This window comes from Poecilia reticulata, chromosome 5, assembly GCF_904066995.2.
Source record: "Poecilia reticulata chromosome 5, P_reticulata-male-v2, whole genome shotgun sequence".
Classification (NCBI taxonomy): domain Eukaryota; kingdom Metazoa; phylum Chordata; class Actinopteri; order Cyprinodontiformes; family Poeciliidae; genus Poecilia; species Poecilia reticulata.
The window spans coordinates 16,361,194-16,382,166 of NC_088834.1; the positions used below are offsets into that span (position 1 = coordinate 16,361,194).

General features: G+C 37.5%; 2 protein-coding genes across 3 annotated transcripts; both read left to right on the top strand.

Moving 5' to 3' along the window:
• The first annotated feature begins 97 nt into the window (after positions 1 to 97).
• slc25a20 (solute carrier family 25 member 20) lies at positions 98 to 6,984 on the top strand. Its single transcript, XM_008409750.2, has 10 exons — positions 98 to 250; positions 364 to 482; positions 1,435 to 1,527; positions 2,093 to 2,220; positions 2,305 to 2,395; positions 2,480 to 2,597; positions 3,914 to 3,986; positions 4,065 to 4,174; positions 5,014 to 5,138; positions 6,427 to 6,984. The coding sequence occupies exons 2-10, from the start codon at positions 378 to 380 to the stop codon at positions 6,487 to 6,489; spliced, it is 906 nt and encodes a 301-aa protein (XP_008407972.1). The 5' UTR covers positions 98 to 250; positions 364 to 377; the 3' UTR covers positions 6,490 to 6,984.
• A 1,317-nt stretch (positions 6,985 to 8,301) lies between these two features.
• On the top strand, positions 8,302 to 20,602 carry prkar2ab (protein kinase, cAMP-dependent, regulatory, type II, alpha, B). 2 transcript variants are annotated; one of them, XM_008409752.3, is made up of 11 exons: positions 8,302 to 8,381; positions 11,787 to 12,086; positions 12,173 to 12,205; positions 15,165 to 15,304; positions 15,866 to 15,972; positions 16,502 to 16,655; positions 16,731 to 16,832; positions 16,917 to 16,991; positions 17,428 to 17,493; positions 17,578 to 17,716; positions 19,680 to 20,602. In XM_008409752.3, exons 2-11 carry the CDS (start codon positions 11,834 to 11,836, stop codon positions 19,802 to 19,804), a joined length of 1,194 nt encoding a protein of 397 aa, XP_008407974.1. In that variant the 5' UTR covers positions 8,302 to 8,381; positions 11,787 to 11,833; the 3' UTR covers positions 19,805 to 20,602. The 2 variants fall into 2 exon arrangements, with proteins under 2 accessions (XP_008407974.1, XP_081463277.1); XM_081607151.1 differs by lacking the exon at positions 8,302 to 8,381 and having other exon boundaries at positions 11,454 to 12,086.
• The last annotated feature ends 371 nt before the right edge of the window (positions 20,603 to 20,973 follow it).

Below are 20,973 nucleotides of genomic sequence, written 5' to 3' on the forward strand. Positions count from 1 at the left end.
ATTTTCTTAACTTTTTACGCTAATAATAAGTAATATCTTATAAATATATAATGAGAAGTAATGTTAAATAGAAAAATACTTGTATCTACATTGTACGACAACTGAAAGTTTCCACCCGGACAAAACAGATGTTCGTACGAAATGGTTGTGTCGCAGTGAAAGCAGTCCGGGTAAAGTGGGTTAAAGGTCCTTTAGACCGCAGTGACAGCAGGAGCCCTCCATCGGATCTCTCAGAGGAAAAGTAGAGCAGGTCAGGTGTTGTCTAGTCTTTATAATTGTCTCTCATCGTGTCCCCGTGTCTCATCTATGTCTCCCGCAGCGACATTTTGTCGTGTTTTTGTCACTGTCCCCCTCTCTCTGCAGAGCGGGAAGTAAAAATGGCCAAACAACCGCAGCCGATCAGCCCAATGAAGAACTTCTTCGCTGGAGGTTTCGGAGGGGTTTGCCTGGTTTTCGCCGGTCATCCACTGGACACCATAAAAGTAAACACTGCTAAATGTTGTGCCTGGGTTTGTCACGGTTCTACTTAGGGAAACAATCAACAAAGAGCATCCGGGTTCAGCAGAGACTGACTATAAACACAAAACAGGCTGAAGAGTTCAGTGTGTTGGCGTCACTGCAGCGTTTCAGTCCTGCTGCTGCAAACCTTTGACCCAGATTCAAGATGCCACGTGATTTCTGCTGCTCAGGTAGAGAGGTCACCTGAAAAGTGGGGTGTGACCAGATCAACACCCTGAGCTGGCCAAGCCTGAAACCTCATTCAGCCTCATAACATTAATTATGTGGGAGACTGACTAAATTTAACAAAAGGCAGATTAATTCAGATTACTTGAAGTTAATTTGATCGGAGTTTCACGACTGAATAAGTTCATCACTGAAAGTTTTTAATGTAGTTGGAAAAGTGTACAAAAAACAGTGTTTGTAGCTGATGAAAATTATCTAAAAGTCACATATTTACAAAATAAAAAAAAGGACTTGAGATGCATCGTTCGGTTGATAACCTCCTTTTTTTGATGATTTCTGCTGATGGGTGCTACAACACAAGACGCACATAAAATCTCCTTCATCTCCAAGTACAATAAACTCGCCAGATACTTATTTAGGGACACCTTAACAAGGTGCATACATAAAGTTTCCTCAGCTTATCAGTTATTAGACTCTTAGAACTTAGAACTAAGAGATTTTTTTTTTTTTGCAATAATATTTTTCTTCATGTATAAAAGAAAAATATGTATTTCTCATCTAACAAAGGGCTGCAGCCTCAGGCACCCATTCAGCCATGCCTTATGTCGTTTACTTGTTTGTTTTTTGTTGTTGTTCTTTGGACAGACACTGAAATGTCAATTTTCACCAAGTGATTAATAAAGTACATTCATTCATCAATTCATTCATTCATTCATTCATTCATTCATTCGTGTCCTTCTTTCCTCTCAGGTGCGCCTACAAACTCAACCTAAACCAAAACCCGGAGAGAGCCTCTTATATGCTGGAACCTTGGATTGTTTTAAAAAGACCTTAGCCAAAGAGGTTAGCATGCAGACTTATTTTCATTTACCCTTCAAAGCCCAATACAAATATTTATTTTAAATCAGATTTTTGTAATTAAACTGTTACCTAAATGCTTTTACATAACAAAAAAAATGTTTTTTTGAAACCTCAATAAGATTTTCCCATTTGTTTGCATTGTAATTGATACATTAGGCTTTTGTAGTAATATATAGAGCAGCATGTCCGCTCTCCAGTTACTCCACACTGTGGAGTTTTTCTTTTTTATTCTTCGAATGTATTTTGTTAAGAAGTTTCACAAGTTTTGGGATCAATAAATGATACATTTGGTGTCGTAGAGTTAATCCTTTAGAGCCAGAGTTTCTCAAAAAATAACAATTTGAAATATTCCCTGGTTTGCTTTATTTTGTTGTTTTGCTCTCTTGTATCAAATATGATACACTGGGTAATCGTGTAATTATTGTAACCAAAACCAGACATTTTACTTTTTTTTTATTTTTTTTATTTTTTTTTTTAGAATTTGACAGCATTAATAAATTATAATAAATTAGGTGTCCTTACTCCGCATGCTAATGTTTCCTCACAGGGTGTGAAGGGACTCTATAAAGGAATGGCAGCCCCAATAATTGGCGTCACGCCCATGTTTGCCGTCTGTTTCTTTGGGTTCGGACTGGGCAAGAAGCTACAGCAGAGGACGCCTGACGATATCCTTACGTAGGTGACCGATTAACCTCAGCTGGTTGCGTTCACCCCACAGCTGGCGGCTCTTCCTAATCTTCTTCTGCTGCTTTCCTCCAGGTATCCACAGCTGTTTGCTGCTGGGATGTTATCGGGCGTTTTCACCACGGCCATCATGACTCCTGGAGAGCGCATCAAATGTCTCCTGCAGGTCCATTCCTGTTCCTAAGACCTCGATTCAAACCTCGAACATTAAGTGATGTCGGCTAAAGTAAGGTTTTGTGTGAGTTTCCAGATTCAGGCTTCGACAGGAGAGGTGAAGTACGCGGGGCCGATGGACTGCGTGAAGCAGCTGTACAAAGAGTCTGGGATCAGAGGAATCTACAAAGGCACAGCTCTGACCCTCATGAGAGGTTCGTCCTCACTTTGGTTACTCTCTGATTTTATTTCCACATTTATAATATGAAAAGATCATGTTATAAAAACACAGGTTAATTGGGAATTGGGTCGAGCACAGCTGGAGATCTGAAACGAGGAGTGTCCAGTTTCCGTGGGCGACGGTCTGAAACTTATCTTTACTGGTCTGCAAACACAGGCTCATTACAGCAGAGTTTCAACTTGTTTGGTAGGAGCGATGGGACAAACACTCATCTGTCAAGAAGAAACGACAGCTCTGTTTCAGTTTATAGCTAAATAATTAAAACACAACAAATCTCTGCAGCTCCTGTTCTGGATTTGAGGCTGAATCAGTAACTTATGGGCAATGCAGTCCAGCAAAAACTCATCTAAGCAGCTCAGGCTTCAGAAAACTGTGACATTGTGTCAGAGTGACAATCCTCAGAGTGCAGTTTGGACTTTGGATCTCTGGAGGCCACTTATCTTTATCGCATGCTCTGAATAACATCACATTTGCCCCGTAGAGTTGCACCAGCAACTTAACAAGTTGTTGGTGGGTCTGTCACAATAACTAGTTTTGCTGGGCAATAAATTGTAAAAATTATTGTTTTAAGACAATTTCTGAGTTGTATATTGATAACAGCATGATAATACAAGTAAAAGCCAATAAACTTTAATGTTGTAAAGAATGTTTAACACTGGAACTGGAAGATATTTAAAAATTCAAAGTAAAATGCAACAATAAAACACACACACACAATTTGTAACTATAAATAAAATGGATTATAAAATCTCTATAAACAAATTTTTCCTTCAAATTATTGGAAGCTATTGAGCACATTTTAATTTATCATGAGATCAATTTGTTTATTGTTTATTGTTTATTGATTATTGCGACAGGTTTGGTTGTTTGCATATGTTTGATTTAATACAGATTCACCCAGTTAAACTCAAGATTCAGTTATTTTATTGAAAAAGTGAAAATTCACTCAGTTACAAATTTTGGGACTTTAACTTAGTTGAAAATTATAACATCATATACGACCAATAAATTAGATTTTTAAAATATAAATAGTATTTTTCATAGGAAGACTGCAGCCTTAATGAAATAAATGCTTAAAATACATTACTGTGTGTAAAGAATTTAACTCTTTGAACTGATTTACTCAAACTGCCCTTTTGAGGATATTCAGATTTATTGAGATGCTTTTAGAATCGCTATTAAATTATGTCATAAATAATTTGCTTTTAAAGTATTGATTTGACCATAAGGTGATTGGAAAATCATATCAAAGAGTTTTAGGGTTATGTTAATCTTTTTTTTAATTCCCAGATGTCCCAGCGAGCGGCATGTACTTCATGTCCTACGAGTGGCTGAAGAACCTCCTCACACCTGCAGGAAAAAGGTGAGGACTTCCTCTTCCTCCTCTTCTTCCTCACAGGAAGTTCTCCGAGCAGAAAGACGAGCTGTCTTCTCTCCGCAGCCACAACGAGCTCAGCATCCCCAGCGTTCTGTTCGCTGGAGGGATGGCCGGAATCTTCAACTGGGCCGTGGCGATCCCGCCCGACGTCCTCAAGTCTCGCTTCCAAACAGGTTTTCTTCTCCAAACGTCACAGTCAGACGTTCTTCTCTTTCAGATTATGAATGTTGTCCTGTGTGCTCATGTCCACGTCAAACTTCAGTATCATATATAATATAATAACATTGAATTTTCTATTACACCTTTTTTTTCTTCTTAAAAAATTATGCAGAATTCATATTTTGCATGTTTTTATTCGTCCATTTGGGTCTCAACTGCTTCTAAAAACAGACCAAGTGCTTAAAAAAACATCTGTTTTCTAGTTGCTGTTTTTTGCTGTCTGCTGTTCCAAAACCTTCCCGATTGAGAAGTCGTAATCGATCGACTCTGCTCTGGAAAACTAGAGAATTAGATTATGGAAAATATGGAAACAGAAAACGAAGTGAGGGGATTTGTTTTCTCAGATTATTCAAGTATCCAGAATAATCTGGATTATTCAGGTATCCAGGTGCTTAATGTTGCTTCTATTCATCCACTTAGATTCAGTTTATTTTTGTTTTAGGTCAGATACAATTATCAAAATAATTTCTATTTTCTTTCGAAACATGCACGTTCGTCATATTTTAGTTTACCTCATCCAGGTTGCAGAGTTCTAATACTATCATGAGATTATTTATAACAGTAGTAAATGATATAAAAGTGAAATCAGACTGTCTTTTTTTTAATATAAATTTATATTGTTTTTAGCCCCAGAGTGTGGTGCTGGAAAAGTCTGAAAGCAGCCCTTGAAAATGCTTGAATTTGATTTATCGTGGGAAAAGCTGCCTCTATAATAAAACCCAGGTGTTTATTTCAGAGGAATCTCACGGCGAAACCTCAACTCTCTCTCTCTTTCTCTCTCTCCCTCCATCAGCACCTGAAGGAAAGTATCCCAACGGCTTCAGAGACGTTCTGCGGGAACTGGTCCGAGAGGAAGGCATCGGCTCTCTGTACAAAGGCTTCAACGCCGTCATGCTCAGAGCTTTCCCTGCAAACGCAGTGAGTCTCCATCCTTTGATCTTCAGCCTAATAAAGCTGTAAAAAGGCTTAAAGCAGCTGGATGAACATCTGGAGATGTAGAAGATCATGAAAAGACAAAGTCATGGACGTGCAGGCTGTCACTTGTTGGTTGAAGATTTAACCCAGTTTGGTTTTCATATTAGTGCAGTGAAGCACAGAGAGGCTTTGACTGTCTTTATTAATCTTTGTAAAACAGCTGCTGTACGGAAGAACATTAGAGCTGATAATTTCCTTAGGAGTTAATGTTATTATAGCTAAACCTGTAAAAGCATGTGTCACTAGCAGGTGCTATTTGCCCATGTCGTCCTTTAAAGTAATTTTCTTCGTTCTATTAGTCGTCTATAGTGGGGAAATATTGTGTTATCATAATAATCTATGTTTGTTCAAATTGTCCACCAGTACAAAGTCACTAAATCTTTTTAATCAAGGGTCATAATCCGTCATGTTTTGTTTAAAGTTTGCTCATATTTTTACCTACAAAAGTGATTATAAAGTTTTATAAAATCTTTAAATCTTTATAATCAAGGCTGCAGAAGCGTTTTACTCCCAGAGCTCGGAAATAAATTCAGGAGTGGTACGTCGTAAAAAAAACTTGTTATAACGAGAAACTTTCTTGTTTTAACGAGAGTTTTCTGGTTTTAACAAGATAAAGTGTCTGATTCTGAGGCTTTGCCTCTGCAATAAAATGAGTTTATTTTTAAACATTTGTTTTTGTAGAGGTTTCTTTTTGAGCCACACTGATCCAGTGATTATAATAAACCATCTTGGTTTAATCAACATAAGCAACAAAGTTATTGATTAATCTAATAAATATGTCACAAATCAGAATTTTTAGGAATATTTCCCCATTTTTAATTACAATTATTTTTGTAGTTTGATGTCTAGAGCTGTGAACATAAATTACTTTTACCAACATTTAAACGTTTTAAGAAAAAATTGTTTGTACGTGAGACGTAAAAACAAGTTTAACACAAATGTTAGGGTCATCCTAGGTCAGAGCTAGCCTTATTTAAGATCTATATAGAAATGCTTAGCACACTAAGCTGCTAGTATAACCACTCTGCATAATAAAAAAAATACCAAAAAGGCTATAAAACGTAACAGGATCAACAGAGAGGGCTAGAAAAATGCTTCAGTGTTTGAGACATGAAAACCTATAATTTCCTGCGTTTAACCACATTTAGACTTTATAAAGCATCACTGACATGTTGGTTGATGTTTTTTGTCATTGCTCCGAACAAACCGCGTCTTTCTTCCTCCTCCTTAGGCCTGCTTCCTGGGATTCGAGTTGGCGATGAAGTTTCTGAACTGGTTAGCTCCGAACCTGTGACGTCGCCCCGAGGGGTTTCCTCTGGGAACGCCAGGAATAATCGCTCTCTGACACAGAGGGAATCATGTGAAACGAAGAGATTTTTATCAGATTTCCAGTAAATTACTTGATTGTTTTTGTTGGTGCTGCAGAGGAACGGTTCAGACCTGCTGAGGCGTCGGCTCGACTCCCAACGGTGCCGCTTCACACGCGAAAACAGAGACAGTTCGAATGTTCTCGCTCCTTTCAGTCTCTGTTGTTTTATTGTTGGTTTGTTTTTTAACTAGAAAGGGAGTGAAACGAACATGTGGTGCCTTACCTCTTCTTAGCCGCAGGTAGCAGGGGAACGTTTCAGGTGTGTCTTGGTGTCGCCTTCAGTCTGCCACACGTCTCCTTCACTCTGTCAACACTTCACACCGACTGTCTAATGTGAAGGAAGCTGTAATAAGAGAGAATGAATGAAAATAACATGTCAGCATGTAAAGGAACTATAAAGCAGATCCATCTTTAAGAAAACCCAGAGTGCTGCTGCTTGTTTCTGCACATTTGTCTCCTTGTTTGAAGCCAGAGTAAAAAAAAAATCTCATGTCATATAAACTTCCAAATTGGTAAGATGAATAAATTTCTTTATAAGTTTTCATAAAGGTAAAAAATAAAAAAAGAAAGTGTAAATGCTTAAATTTTAGGTAATATTTAGAAAGAATATTTAAAAAATGAACATTTGCATCACATTCTACAGGTTTTAAAAATTTTCACTGGATTTACTTTATTTTATAAACCTGCAACTCTAACTAGAGTTAAAATGATAAAAAGGTTTTTATGGAATTATTTTTATTGAATTTTCACTACAGGAAGACGCAAAAAATATATTTTAGGTGTTTTCCTGGTTTAAGAACTATTTTTTTTTCTATATAATTTTTCTAAAATATCAACAATCTTATAGGAGAAAACATGCTAATCCTGCTTTTTCTGTATTTTAAATCTAAAAACAGAAATTGTACCTTTAAAAAAAGATAACACATTATCTACAGAAGATATTTATATTAAAAGCATTTTTTTTAAAAGTTCATGTAATATTTGCAGTTTTAAATTAGTTTAATTTTGCAGAACTTTGCAAAATTCTGCAAACAAAAATGGCTCTTTGTATTGTAAAGGTTGCAGAGTTTTATCTTAAAGATGTAGCATTAACAAAAATGTAAAAAGTATAGAATTTGTATAAAAGTTTCAAACACAATATGTTGGAAAAAGTAAAAGGTAAAAAGTGAGAGAAAATCTGAAAATATCAAACTCCTCTTCCTCCTCACAATCTGCAACAATGAGGAGATTCATGGTGCTGTCAATCATCCACGGGTATGTGCTTCTTAATTGCTAATGGCAGAGAAACAACTTACTGTAACAGGAAAACTGTTTATCCGCTGTCATCAGTGATGATGCTAACTAGCGTTAACATTAATGACAGGCTGCGTTGAGGTGAACCGGCAGCAGAGAGAATGTGGGAGGGTCTGAGTAGCGCATACATGAGGTGATTGAGAGCGCCAAGATCCTCCTACTGGCTCTGATAGGTTATCGTTGATGGAGTGGCAGGTTTTTGGAGCAGACAGAGCAGCTTGATTATTTTACTGTCACAACTTAATGACAGTTTTAACAAATATGCAAAAAAAACAATAAAAATAAACGTTTCTATAAACTTTGGTACTGCAGCTTTAAATGATGGCTGTCCTCAGCGTTGGTCTCCTGCCAGCTTCAGATGCGTCTCCGCTCCAACCCGGCTGATTAAAACAGTGCAACTGTCTGCTCAGCGGGTCAAAGTTCTGCAGAGGCCCGATAAGGAGCCACCAGGTGAGTTGAACCAGGAAATGAACTAAACCATGCTGGACACCGACCGACTGACTCTGGACAGTCTGATTTTGAAGGTTTGGTCATAAACCTCTGATTCTACTGGCTTTTTTTGTCTTTTAAGGAAATGTGCTTAAAGTTTGTAAAAATGATATGAAACATCTTGAATTCAATTTCACTCAACTGGCTTTAGCTTTCGTTTTCGATTGCTTCCTGTGATAATTTAGCACAAAAACTAAGTGTTTCAATTATTTTTATTATTTTATTTGAAAAGAAAAACATAAAAGACTGAAAAACTTTTTCAGAAGAAAAAGTTTTTCTGAGTTCCTCTTAAAATAATTTTGCATTTGTTTCTTAAAATCTGGATGAGCTACATGTCTGTGTGAAGGTGGTATTAATTATCTATTGTGTCTTTTAATAATTTTTAAACAATTTTTGCCAGGCTGGAGTAATTATGAAGCTTAAAACCAAGAATTAGCTGCACAAGTTGGAGTTTATTTGTGATTTGTTTTTTTCTTTTATCCACCCAGGGTCAGAATATGCATAAAGACTCAAATATAGACAAATATTCACATAAATATTCTAGGATGTTTTGCAACTTGTGGGTACTGTAGACTCAACTAAAATTTAAAAAAAGATACAAGTATTTACATTTCAGTTGCTGGATTATAATCTGAAAAACTAAAACAAGTATAGTGGCAGGTTATTGAAAACAACATTTTCACATTTAGGAAGATTAGTCAAATTAAAATGTTTGTGTGAATGTTTTCAGTCGGCTGGTGGAAAAGTTGCTTCAGCTGCTTTATTTTCTCTCCACAGTCTGACATTAAAGTTTGTCTTCATTAATTCCTAGCAGGTTAATGGATTTCATTAAAGTATGCGATTAATCTAAAAAGTGTAATGCATTACTATTACATAATGCAGATTAATCGCATTGTTGATTGACACATTATCTATTTTGACTCTCTCTCCTGCGGAGCGTTACCTTGGTCTTAGTGTACAAAACAAAAATGCGAGTGAAAAGATGAGTGAGGAGAGTCGGACTGCTGTTTTCAAATTTCACTTTAAAAAATCATCATGATGAACATTTGCATTAAACCAAGGTAGCATGCAGCGTACTTTTTGTAACGATGAGTTAGCCTTTCACCAAAGTACAACCAGTTTATAATGCACATTTCTAAATTATGTTTCAAACAAAATGAGTTATTTTCTTCCTTTCCTGAATGTAAAAACTAATATATATATATATATATATATATATATATATATATATATATATATATATATATATATATATATATATATATATATATATATATATATATATATATATTGGCTGCACAGTGGAGCAGTTGGTAGAGTTGTTGCCTTGCAGCAAGAAGGTTCTGGGTTCGATTCCCGGCTCCGGTCTTTCTGCATGGAGTTTGCATGTTCTCCCTGTGCGTGCGTGGGTTTTCTCCGGGTACTCCAGTTTCCTCCCACAGTCCAAAAACATGACTGTCAGGTTAATTGGCCTCTCCAAATTGCCCCTAGGTGTGAGTGTGTGTGTGTGCATGGTTGTGTGTCCTGTGTGTCTCTGTGTTGCCCTGCGACAGACTGGCGACCTGCCCGGGTGACCCCGCCTCTCGCCCGAAACGTTGGCTGGAGATGGGCACCAGCACCCCTCCCGACCCCACTGAGGGAAAAAGGGTGCAAGAAAATGGATGGATGGATGGATATATATATATATATATATATATATATATATATACATACTCTGGGCTGGCCGTGGCCCCCCGGGCACCCCCGTTGGGACCGCCACTGATCAGATTAAAGATCCAATCACTGCAGGAAGCCTCTGCCAAAAACATGAAAAAGTTCCCCGATCATGATGCTGCCTCCTCCTCAAAACTTCAAAATCTTTTTCTGTCAAAATAAATCTATCTTTCATCTTTGGAGCAAATTTTCAAATCCCCAAACGGAAAGTTTGGCTTTTGGTTCATCTGTACAGATATTCTCTAATCTCTTTCCGGTATCATTTTATAGTTACTGGGCTGCCTTCAGAACCAAAACAAACCTCCATTGGGGTCAAGGAGGGGTCTGTGTTTTCACCCAGTTTTCGGACGTTTTTGTCCCAGCCCAGCCGAAACCTGGGATATTTTTAGAAATCTTAAAATGGCTGCTCTCTTCTGCATCCAGCCTGGGTGGAGATACACTGACGTGAAAGCTCCAGATTGTACATCTCAACAATCCTGCTGTGTTCAAAGGCAGTTTTTTTTTTTTTTTTCTTTTTTGCCTTTGCAGTCAGGAGGTTAGAAAGAGTCTTGTGATTCCTTCATTATTTAGCCATTCCCTCCCGAACCCCACATGGTGGATGTCAGGGCGGAAAGCTGGAGTGATACAACTTTATTTAAAAAAAATAAGTTTCAGGTAAGAACGTAGCTTTTTTTTTTTTTTTTTTTTTTTTACCAAAGACACATTTTTAAATGTTTCAGCTAGAATAATATGACTAATGCCAGATGAAAATGTAGCTTTCTAAGCTAATTTAAAAGCATAATGCTATGTTAGCTGGCCAACAGCCAGCTAACATAGCAAACCACCTAGGTGGTTAAAAATGCAAAATCAATTTTACTTTCCATTTTATTAATTTCTAAAACATGACACTGGTGATCTATTGACCTCTATCTGTTACTGCAGGTCATTGTCATTACTGCAGTTCTCTAAATATCTCTCTATATACTTTTAATCCAAATACTTCATCAACAAATACAACATATCCACAGTAATTATTTACTTAAAACAAGATTTACCTCGGGCTGAAAAGTTACTTGCACGTTAGTTTTGTTTTATTTCAAGAGGGTGAAGATTTTTTTGCACTAGAAGTAAGATCAAAATAATCTAAGATTTTGTATTTTTGCAGTGAAACAAAGGACATCTGATTTACTTACAGGGTTTTCATTCAGCATCATTCGTAGTGAACACATGAGAGTATTATAAATAACAATTTGAGAACGCCACGAATGAGGGATTTAAATATCCTGAAGCAAAATGTGTGATCTCTCTAGGAAATGTTCATGCTTAAGCTTAAAAAAAATAACTTCATATCTAGAAATCGTAGTCTGCAAAAATGCAAACGTGTTTATTTTATGTGTGACTGCTGCTGACACCTTTAAAGTTCTGAGGCGCATTAATTTTCTGTTCGATTTTTATTTACTTTTATAAGTCACTCGGTGTCATTTAAGCAGTTGAAAGCGCTCCTCTTTTCCAAATCATGAAGTTCTGACACATAATCCATTGAACAGCCTTTAATTACAGGCGATGCGCGCAGCGCTGGTCGATATTTGCCGGCAGGCTGTGCTAAATAAAGGAATCGATAAAGTGCAGAGATTTAGAGGAGGAGGAGCCACTGGTTTTTCTGTGCCGATGGTTCAAACCTGCTGACATATTTCAGCAGGTTGAGCTCTGAGGAGATTAACTTCAGCTGGAAGTTTTTCTGTTTTTAGTTTCCCAGGTGTCGAACCAGCGCAGCCTCTGACCCGCCGCTGCAATCATGAGTAATGTGGAGATCCCAGCCGGCCTGAAGGAGCTGCTGCAGGGCTACACGGTGGAGGTGCTGCGCCGCAGGCCTCCCAACCTGGTGGAGTTTGCCGCGCAGCATTTCACACGACTCCTGGAGAACCAAAAGAACGAGCAGCAAGCCAGGAAGAGCATCAGCAAGCCCGCCGCCAAGGAGGTCACGGTTGAGACGGCGTCAAACAAATCTAACGAGAACGACGAAGAGGAGGAGGTGAAGGAGGCTCCCAGTGAGTGTCCCACCATCGCTTAGCAGACGCTGTGGTTGTGTGGAATAGTCAAAGTTTGCTTCATTAACCTCTTGCCCTCTCTTCAGAGGCCAGGACTGGGAGAAGTCGCAGAGTCGCAGGTCAGTGAACGGCGGCAAATGCATCAACTTTAATGACCATTCCCAGGCCTGTTACCATAGCAACTTTGCCTAGGTGATAAATTGTCCCAGAACTTATTGCGATAAATGATGATATTGTTTTGAGACCATTTTCAAGTCATATACTGGTAATAATGGAAAAAAAAAATGCAAGAACACATTCTCAATGATCAATAAACTTTAAATTCTAATTAACATTTAAACACTGAAACAGATAATCAACAAATATAATGAGTCATGAAGTTTCTGTAAACCAAATTCTCTATCAAAAAAGGTTTAGTTGAGACCAAAACACCAGACTGAATACGTTTATCAATCAGTTGTTGGTAAAAAAAAAATAATTAAAAAAAAAAGAGAAAAGATAAAAACAATAAATCAAGTAAATGAAACTTTTCATTTATTATGCAATTAATTGATTTATTGTTTATTATGACTGGTCAACCGTCTATGAATTCATGTAGTGCTTTTTTAATTGGGGCCTGCCCACGCAATGCATGGCAGCAACCTATTGTTTTACACCTATCACCCTTACTGCGGCTCAAACCGCTACATGTACCCCCACAAAAGTGGTATCAAAACGTTCAACTTGATACCAAGAAGTGCGCTTTTATTTTTAGTGGTATTCTGAGTTAAAATGGCAACATAAATTGCGAAAAACAACAAAATCCCATTCAAGTCAATGGAGGCTCCGCTCTGACTCATACACACACAGTCACAGCTACAGTCGTAATTACCATGGCAACAGAGTCCAGACAGAGGCAGTGAGAAGTCTCGCAATGCATTGTGGGAAAAATACATATTTCCTGGGACTATTCATATTTTGTTCATATAAATTTATTATTTCTCATGATTTTTGAGTGTGAATTAAAATCCTTAGTATGAAGGTTGAAAATTTTCTAGAAAAAAACAATTATCCACTGTTTTTAGTTTTCTTTATTTCGCACTGTGAGTGAGAACCACATGTGCGAAGCTTATAGTCGTCAGTCTCTTACTGAATTTCACTGGGCATGAGGTTCAGCCAATGAACCAGGTCAGCCACTGCACTGTGAAAGTGGACCAGGTCGAGTGTGTCAGTACTGCATGGATGTGCTCCTGGTTCTTACCAGGGGTAAGTCCACCTGCGCAAATTTGCTAGCTTGCATAGACGTCAGATCGCTGGATCCAAACCGACAGGCGCGCGTCAGGCAGACCCCAGTTAAATTTCTTCAGGAGTTGAATATGTCTAGTATTCCTCTACGCTGATACTGGACAGCAGACCAGCGGAGGTTGTTAAAGCTCAATCTCACACAGTTTTCAGCCCAAATGCCCAACAAAAGACTGACAGTTGTCCCCTGGAGGTGGTGGAGGTCTTTTTTGTCTTCTTGATTCTCCAGATCTTCTTGATCATTTTCATTGGCTGGTTTTGCAGGAGGGACATCATCTGGTCCATGGGACCAGATGATCTGGTTTGAAGAATTGAGGTCAGAGGTCAGATGGCGAGGCTCAGACAGAGGGAAAGAGAAAAAGCAAATAGAAATAGATTAGGGTTTGTTTTGTCATTTTCCTTGTTTTCTGTACATATACGAGTACATTTATAATTGTGGATCTTATTTTAACCTTTTTTATGATCATATAGTTTTAGTCATTTTTTTATCCATCCAGTATTATGGCTCCTGTTTGTGGAAAAGTTTGTCAGAGAAACCTGAGGGCTAATTGTTGCATAGATACATCTATACTGATCTATCAGTATGGATAGATATCATCCATTTATCTAAATATTTCGGTAAAACTTTGTAAAACACACATACACAAAGTTTTTTTTTTTTTTCCATTTCTCAAGGGAAAATGGAGATTCAAAGCAGCTTACTTTTTAATTAAAAAATAGTTACCCTGTAAACCTAATAAGGCATTTTGCTAACACTGGGAAAAACCACTGATGATACTGTACATGGTCAGTTATTTTTTTAAATTGTTGTAGAGACATTTTAGCATGCTCTTTTTATATAGTATTGTTTTAATCTAGTTAATTTTTTACTCTGCTGATGCGAGTGCAGTGTCCAGGTTTTATGTTTTGAAGTAAATTTAAATTTTGTAGTTTTTCCTTTTAAATTAAACGGAGCAATCTGAGCCATGCAGGAGTTTTTGTGATATTGACTCTCATTCAAATTGCATTTTTTTTAATACATTATAATTTGATTTTAGATGTTTTCTGTTCTCTGGTGTTGAAACACCTTAAAATGGTTAATTGCTTTGTGTTAGTAGGGAAAATGTGCAACAAAAAAAAGAAGATGATTTACACCAGATTTAGCCTAATCTTATTTCCATTTCACGACATCATCTTCCACTAAATTACAACATTACGTCCTGTAAATGTACCAGTTTGCATAGATGGGATAGAAAACAGACCTTTGAATAACTTTGTATGACTTAATAAAGTTAAATGACTAAAACTGGCAAGAAAGGGGTTTAAAAATAATAAAAACGATTAAACAGCTGATTTGTATCGAGAGGACTGAAGATGGAAAAATGCGTTTATTTTAAGAAATCGGTTTGTAAATGTTGACTCTGAGAAATTTTACAGAATATTTCTTGGATATTTTCAAACCTGATGGAGAAATTTAGTTGAAAATGACAAAAAATAAAAATTCATCTGAATGTCGCTGCCGATTTCTTAAATGACACATGTAGGGGAAAAAAAGAACCTTTTAGTGGTGGTGGGGACTTAAAACAGGAGCATTTAAAGGGTTAGAAAATAAATTTCTTAGTCGTCGTTTTACTTTTACAGCATTTTAGGGTCACCATATGAGGAAACTGGTTGTTTGACGCCAGTGATCAGTAGACAGACTGCATTAACAAAATACGTGTTTATTTTAAATGATAGTCTTAAAAAAAAACTTTTTTTGTGAATCCGTGGGACTTATGAGGGCAAAACGTCAAAACAAGCATGTCTGTTCCTCTGCAGTTTGTGCAGAAGCTTATGACCCTGATGACGATGAGGACGACAACACCAAGCCTCAGGTCGTGCATCCCAAAACAGAAGCGCAGCGCCAACGGCTTCAGGACGCGTGCAAGGACATCCTGCTGTTCAAGACCCTGGAGAAGGTAAAGATACAAGCAAACTGAGATCAGCGTTCACTTCTGTATCGCAGAGAGGATTTGATTAAAGGTCAAACAAGCCGAGGCAACACCCATGTGACGTTTACTCCTAAACTCATCGGAGCCAGGTGTTACTAAATCGCTGTTACAGGTTAAAAAGTTTTTTAAAGTCTCATTTCATATGGTAGGGAAAGAGCAAAGAGGATTGTGAAGATCTATTCAATCAGCAGCAAACATTTTAAAGATCTCTGGCTGTTCAGAGGTGATTTGCTTCATTTTTGAACCACAGGGTGTGAATGTGGCTTACTGTATGATCTGGTCTTTCTGAAAAACACAGTGGTGGTGAAACCATAGTTTTTCCTTCCTCTCAACTCACTCGCTGTTATTATTAACATGTTAAAACACTTTAGAAGTTGCCATCAGTCTTTATCCTGCTCTATTTTTGAGACCTTGTGCTGTCGTAGACTCCTCGCATTTTAGCATTTAAGAGACACACCATCTTAGATAAGGCTTGGCAGTAAAAATTGCAGGGAAAAAAAAATTAATCATTTGCTTGTTGTCCATCAGGAGCAATTCTCTGAGGTCCTGGACGCCATGTTTGAGGTTTTGGTCAAACCTCAGGACCACATCATCGACCAGGGAGACGACGGCGATAATTTCTACGTCATAGACAAGTGAGTAAGAGGTTTTAAAATATATACATTTGACATGCATAAGGCTGTGTTTGCCAGGTTTACGGCCACTGAAGACAGAACAAAAGTCAGACTCTTCTCAGAATCAGAATTTTTTTTTTTATTGTTTATGCACTATTAGACAGATTTAGTCTTAAAACTCAGATTTACCAATCCCTGCACCTTTACAAATCCTACAACAAGGAAGAAACAGTCATGTGATTATTTTCAAAATAATACTAACACCATAATTGACCTACACATAAGAATGTTCACATAGATGGACACAGAATTAGAAGTCAGAACTCTGAGGAAAAAAATATATATTTCTGAGAAAAATCTGAATTCTGAGCAAAAAGTCAAAATTTTGAAAAAAAATAAAATAAAATCTAACTTCTGAGAAAAAAACTGAATTCCGACAATAAAAGATCTGACTTCTGAGAAGAAAAAAAATCTAAATTCTGAGAAAAAAAAGTCAGGATTTTATTGAAGATTTTTTTGGTGGCACTAATACTTCTTCTTCTCTTTCCAGAGGCGTGTACGATATCTTCGTGGCGAAGGACGGCGTGAACGTGTGTGTGGGAAAGTACAACAACAAGGGCAGCTTTGGGGAGCTGGCCCTCATGTACAACACGCCGCGAGCCGCCACCATCGTAGCGACAGAGGAGGGCGCTCTGTGGGGCCTGGTGAGTGAACCACGACGCCTCTCACGCCTCTCACCTGATGCTCCGTTACACCTGAGGCTGTTTCTGACCCGACAGGATCGAGCCACGTTTCACAGGCTGATTGTGAAGAACAACGCCAAGAAGAGGAGGACGTACGAGGCCTTCATCGAGTGTGTGCCTCTCCTGAACTGCCTCGAGGTTTGTCACCAGCAAACAGTCTTCTCATAAAAATGCATCAACAAATTAATCAGTCATAAATGACGTCCTTCTCCTTCACTTCAGCTCTCTGAGAGGATGAAGATTGTTGATGTTTTAGGAGTGCGAACGTTCAAAGATGGAGATCGCGTCATAGCACAGGTACAAAGAACATTTTATTTTGGTCTGGTTTTGTATCGCAAATATTACACTTGAAACAAGACAAAACTAACTTACAAGTAGGTTTTCTGCAAGATCTAGGCACTTGCTTGTTTTAAGTAAATAATTCCTTAATATTGATAAAGTTCTAGATCCACTAGCAGATTATATCACTGATATCAAGGGAAAAATCTCTTATCAGTGAAATAATCTGTCAGTTAAGCTAGCACTTTTTCATCACTACTAAGGACTTATTGACTTAGAACAAACTCCTATATCTTGCAGAAAAGTTACCTTTAATGCAGTTTTGTCTTTTTTCAAGTGTACCAACATATTTGCAATACAAAACTAGACCAAGAAGTTTGGTGAGATTTTGTGTTTTAAATCTGCTTCAATATTTTAAATACCTTTATGACAGAGTTTCCTCTTTTTGCTGCAGGGCGACAAAGCTGACTGTTTCTACATTGTGGAATCAGGGGAGGTGAAGATACTGATCAAAACCAAAGTAACTACATTTACCATATTTATCTTCAGTCTGTTTTGAGGACAAGCAGTTCTGCAGCCTGACGTGTTTCTGTGTTTGCTGCAGACGAAGACGGGGAAGCAGGACAACACAGAGGTGGAAGTGGCTCGTTGCTCCAGGGGGCAATACTTCGGAGAGCTGGCGCTGGTCACCAACAAACCCCGCGCAGCGTCCGTCTACGCTGTGGGAGAAACCAAATGTTTAGGTTTGTTAAACACCAAACATCTACCGTATTTTCCGGACTACAGAGCGCACCTCACTATAAGCCGCACACATAAAGTAAAAAAAAACAAACAAAAAAACTGGAAACTTACATATATAAGCTGCACCGGGCTGTAAGCCGCTGGTATCTCCGCCGCTCTAGTTAATAAATCTGCTCTTAAGGACGCAGCCCTGCGTCACCAACGCCGAACCATGGAGCTTAGCGGCTCTCGGTCTGTACTGCCAGATCGATAAACCTTCAACTTAATCATATGAACTTCTTCGTGTTGTTTCCATGATGAGGGTACGAGTTTGAAAACTTTTCTCCGTCGTGCCTTGCTGCTAGCATGTGCTTGTTCTAAATGAAAATCAGCACTTCCTTCTTTGATTTCCAATTTTGACTTCCAATGATTCACTTCCTGCTAAAGCGCCCCCTGGTGTTTGAAGAAAAATCCACAGAAAAGCCTCACCGGGATATTCCTCTGCAGAAACGGGAGAGCTGGTTTTAGTTGATAGAAAGAGCTAAAAACTGAGCAACTCTGGAAGAAAACCTGCAAAAAAAGATACTTGAGATGGCATGTTAGAATGGTCCAGTCAAAGTCCAGACACAAATCTAATTCAGAATCTGAGCCAAGACTACAAAATATATCTTTACAGAATCTCATCATTCAATCTGTTTTAGGATGAGCAACAATTATAGAAATGCTCTAGTAGAAACAACCAAAAGGGGAAAAAAAAGTGAGTTTTATCTGTAAAACATTTTTACTTTGTATTGGTTTATCACATATAATCCCATTAATGTGAACATTTTCAAGACTATTCAAATCAAACCAGGGGTTATTTTTGGGTTTGCATTTGATTTTAAACAGCGACCCTTTCAGCTTGTCACAGAGCAAACGTTATAGGCTGAATGTCATCCATAAAACTGGGAGGGGGAAACACGTTATGCTGTCCTACAAATCAATCCGTTTCATCAAGGTCAAAATCTAGAACAGATTTTGACCGTCCGTCCATCCATCCGGACCGAACGCTGTCACCGCAAAGCCAGGCGTAGCCGTGTCACAACGCGTGTTAAAAATAAAACATTTCAACCACAGAAACAGAGAAATGTTTTCACCTGGATTCTTCTGTTTTCACTAAATGAAACCAGACTACTCCTTATGATCATGTTTTTCTGTAGCTTGTTTTATAATTGGCCAATAAATATCACATAAACATATTCAGAGTTGGGTAGTAACCAGTTACATTTACTCAATTACATTTACTAGAGTGACTTTTTTATATGTACTTTTATTAGTATTTTTATGTGTTTTTTTATTTTACTTGAGTAATTTATTATGAAGTATCTCTACTCTTACTCAAGTAAAGTATCTCAACTTTACTTGAGTAAAATTTCTACCCACTGAATGGAGAACAAACATGTTTTAAATAAGTCAGCAGATAAAGACACACCTGCAGTTTCTGTTCAAATTTTAAAAGTTTTTTTATTGAAAGAAGCTAATTTGGAAACATTTTCTTTTTCCTGATTTTGTCCATTTTGTGTTACTTATATGAATTATTGTCATTTTTGTCCTTAAAATTCCTAAATTTCCATTTAACTTTACATTCCAGTTAAGACTTATGTAATTTTTTTTATTATTAAATTATTGATAATTTTATCATTTACTCAGTACTTGAATAGACTTTTTACCAAATGCTTTTTTTTTTTTACTCTTAATTCAGTAATTTCTTGGATGGCTACTTTTTACTTTTACTTTATTAAAATATGTTAAAGTAGTGGTGCTCTTACTGAAGTACAATTTTTTTGGCCACTCTGCCCACCTCTGAGGTGGATTCAATTAAATTTACGCTAGTAACTTTTCTGCAAAAATTTACTTTTAGGAGTATTTCTACTGCGCTGTGCTTTTCACCTTTACTTGAGTAATTTTGGTCGTTAAAAAAAAATGCCATCTGAAACTGTCTTTCAGTGATTGACGTCCAGGCGTTTGAGCGCCTGCTGGGTCCCTGCATGGACATCATGAAGAGGAACATCTCCCAGTACGAGGACCAGCTGGTGGCGCTGTTCGGCTCCAGTGATGATTTGAAGCACTAGGACTGGACCCGAACCAGCGAGTGAACGCTAGCATGATGTAGCCGCTTTCTGATCCCCCTGAGGCGCATTTAGTGCACAAACTGTTCCCCTTTTTAACTTTATGCCGACATACAAAGCAAAACGCTGTCTTTCTGTGTGTGCGAATCTATCAAGATAATGTTTTAACCGAGGTCCTCCGTCGAAATAAAACATGGTTTGAAAGCCAAGGATATGAGGCTGGGCTTTATTTAAAAATATTTACTATTGAATTCGTTAATGTTTTCTGCTAGATCAGCCTCTGAAACAAATATTTAAACAGGTTTTTTTGGAATATTCTTCATGGCACTTTCCATAAAAATATAGTCATCTCGGTTGTTTGTTTTTTTTTTGTTTTTTTTTTTTACAGATCTGACACACAATATTATTTAATACCTAAACTTTACTGTTTTGTAAAGCAGTTGTTCAATATGTAGGACTATTTGCTACGTTTTCTAATGTTTATATTTAATCGTAGGCCGCCCGTCAGAAACAGGGAAACCAAAGCAAGGTGAAAATGTGAAGTTGTGATGAGCAATTTAACATTTGATGTTTTTAAAAACTTTTAGAAAATGTATGCATAATTTGCCTGTTTCCCCATAAATAACCAGCCTTGAAACATTAACAAAAGCAAATAATTTTTAACACTGTAGGAAACCCGTTACGCCAGTGTTTGTCAAAATGGGGGTAACGGCCCGCTGGGGGCCGCCAGAAGGCGCTATGGTGGCCTCAGGAAGTTGGAGAGATGAGAGAAAAAAAAGCAATAAAAAAAATATCTTACAATTTTTGTTTCCTGTTTTTTCATTTATTTTTTAAAATAAAGTTAAATTTTCTTTAAAAGTTATTTTTGATTCTCATTGATTGGCTGCCAGTCAAACTGATGAAGCTGTTTTGCTCCTTAAGATTGTTGAGCAAGCAAGAAATGGAAAAGTTTCTGACAAGACCAACAAAATAAAAACACCCATAAGAACTGTGTGAATGAAAAACTTTGATGTGATTAATATAAAATATTGTATTTTTGTAATAAATCAAGAGGGGATGAAGAAATTAAATTATATGGTAATAAAGTCATATGTCTGATAAAACTTTCCACCACAAATCTCATGGCCAACTAAAATCCAAAGCTGAGGCAGAATTTATGCTAAATAAATGTA

Coding starts and splice junctions, on each gene's coding strand:
- slc25a20 (XM_008409750.2), top strand. CDS start 378: ATGGCCAAACAACCGCAGCCGATCAGCCCAATGAAGAACTTCTTCGCT. Junction 483..1,434: donor ATCCACTGGACACCATAAAA/GTAAACACTGCT, acceptor CTTTCCTCTCAG/GTGCGCCTACAAACTCAACC. Junction 2,221..2,304: donor ACGCCTGACGATATCCTTAC/GTAGGTGACCGA, acceptor GCTTTCCTCCAG/GTATCCACAGCTGTTTGCTG.
- prkar2ab (XM_008409752.3), top strand. CDS start 11,834: ATGAGTAATGTGGAGATCCCAGCCGGCCTGAAGGAGCTGCTGCAGGGC. Junction 16,833..16,916: donor CTCTCCTGAACTGCCTCGAG/GTTTGTCACCAG, acceptor CCTTCACTTCAG/CTCTCTGAGAGGATGAAGAT. Junction 17,717..19,679: donor GGGAGAAACCAAATGTTTAG/GTTTGTTAAACA, acceptor ACTGTCTTTCAG/TGATTGACGTCCAGGCGTTT.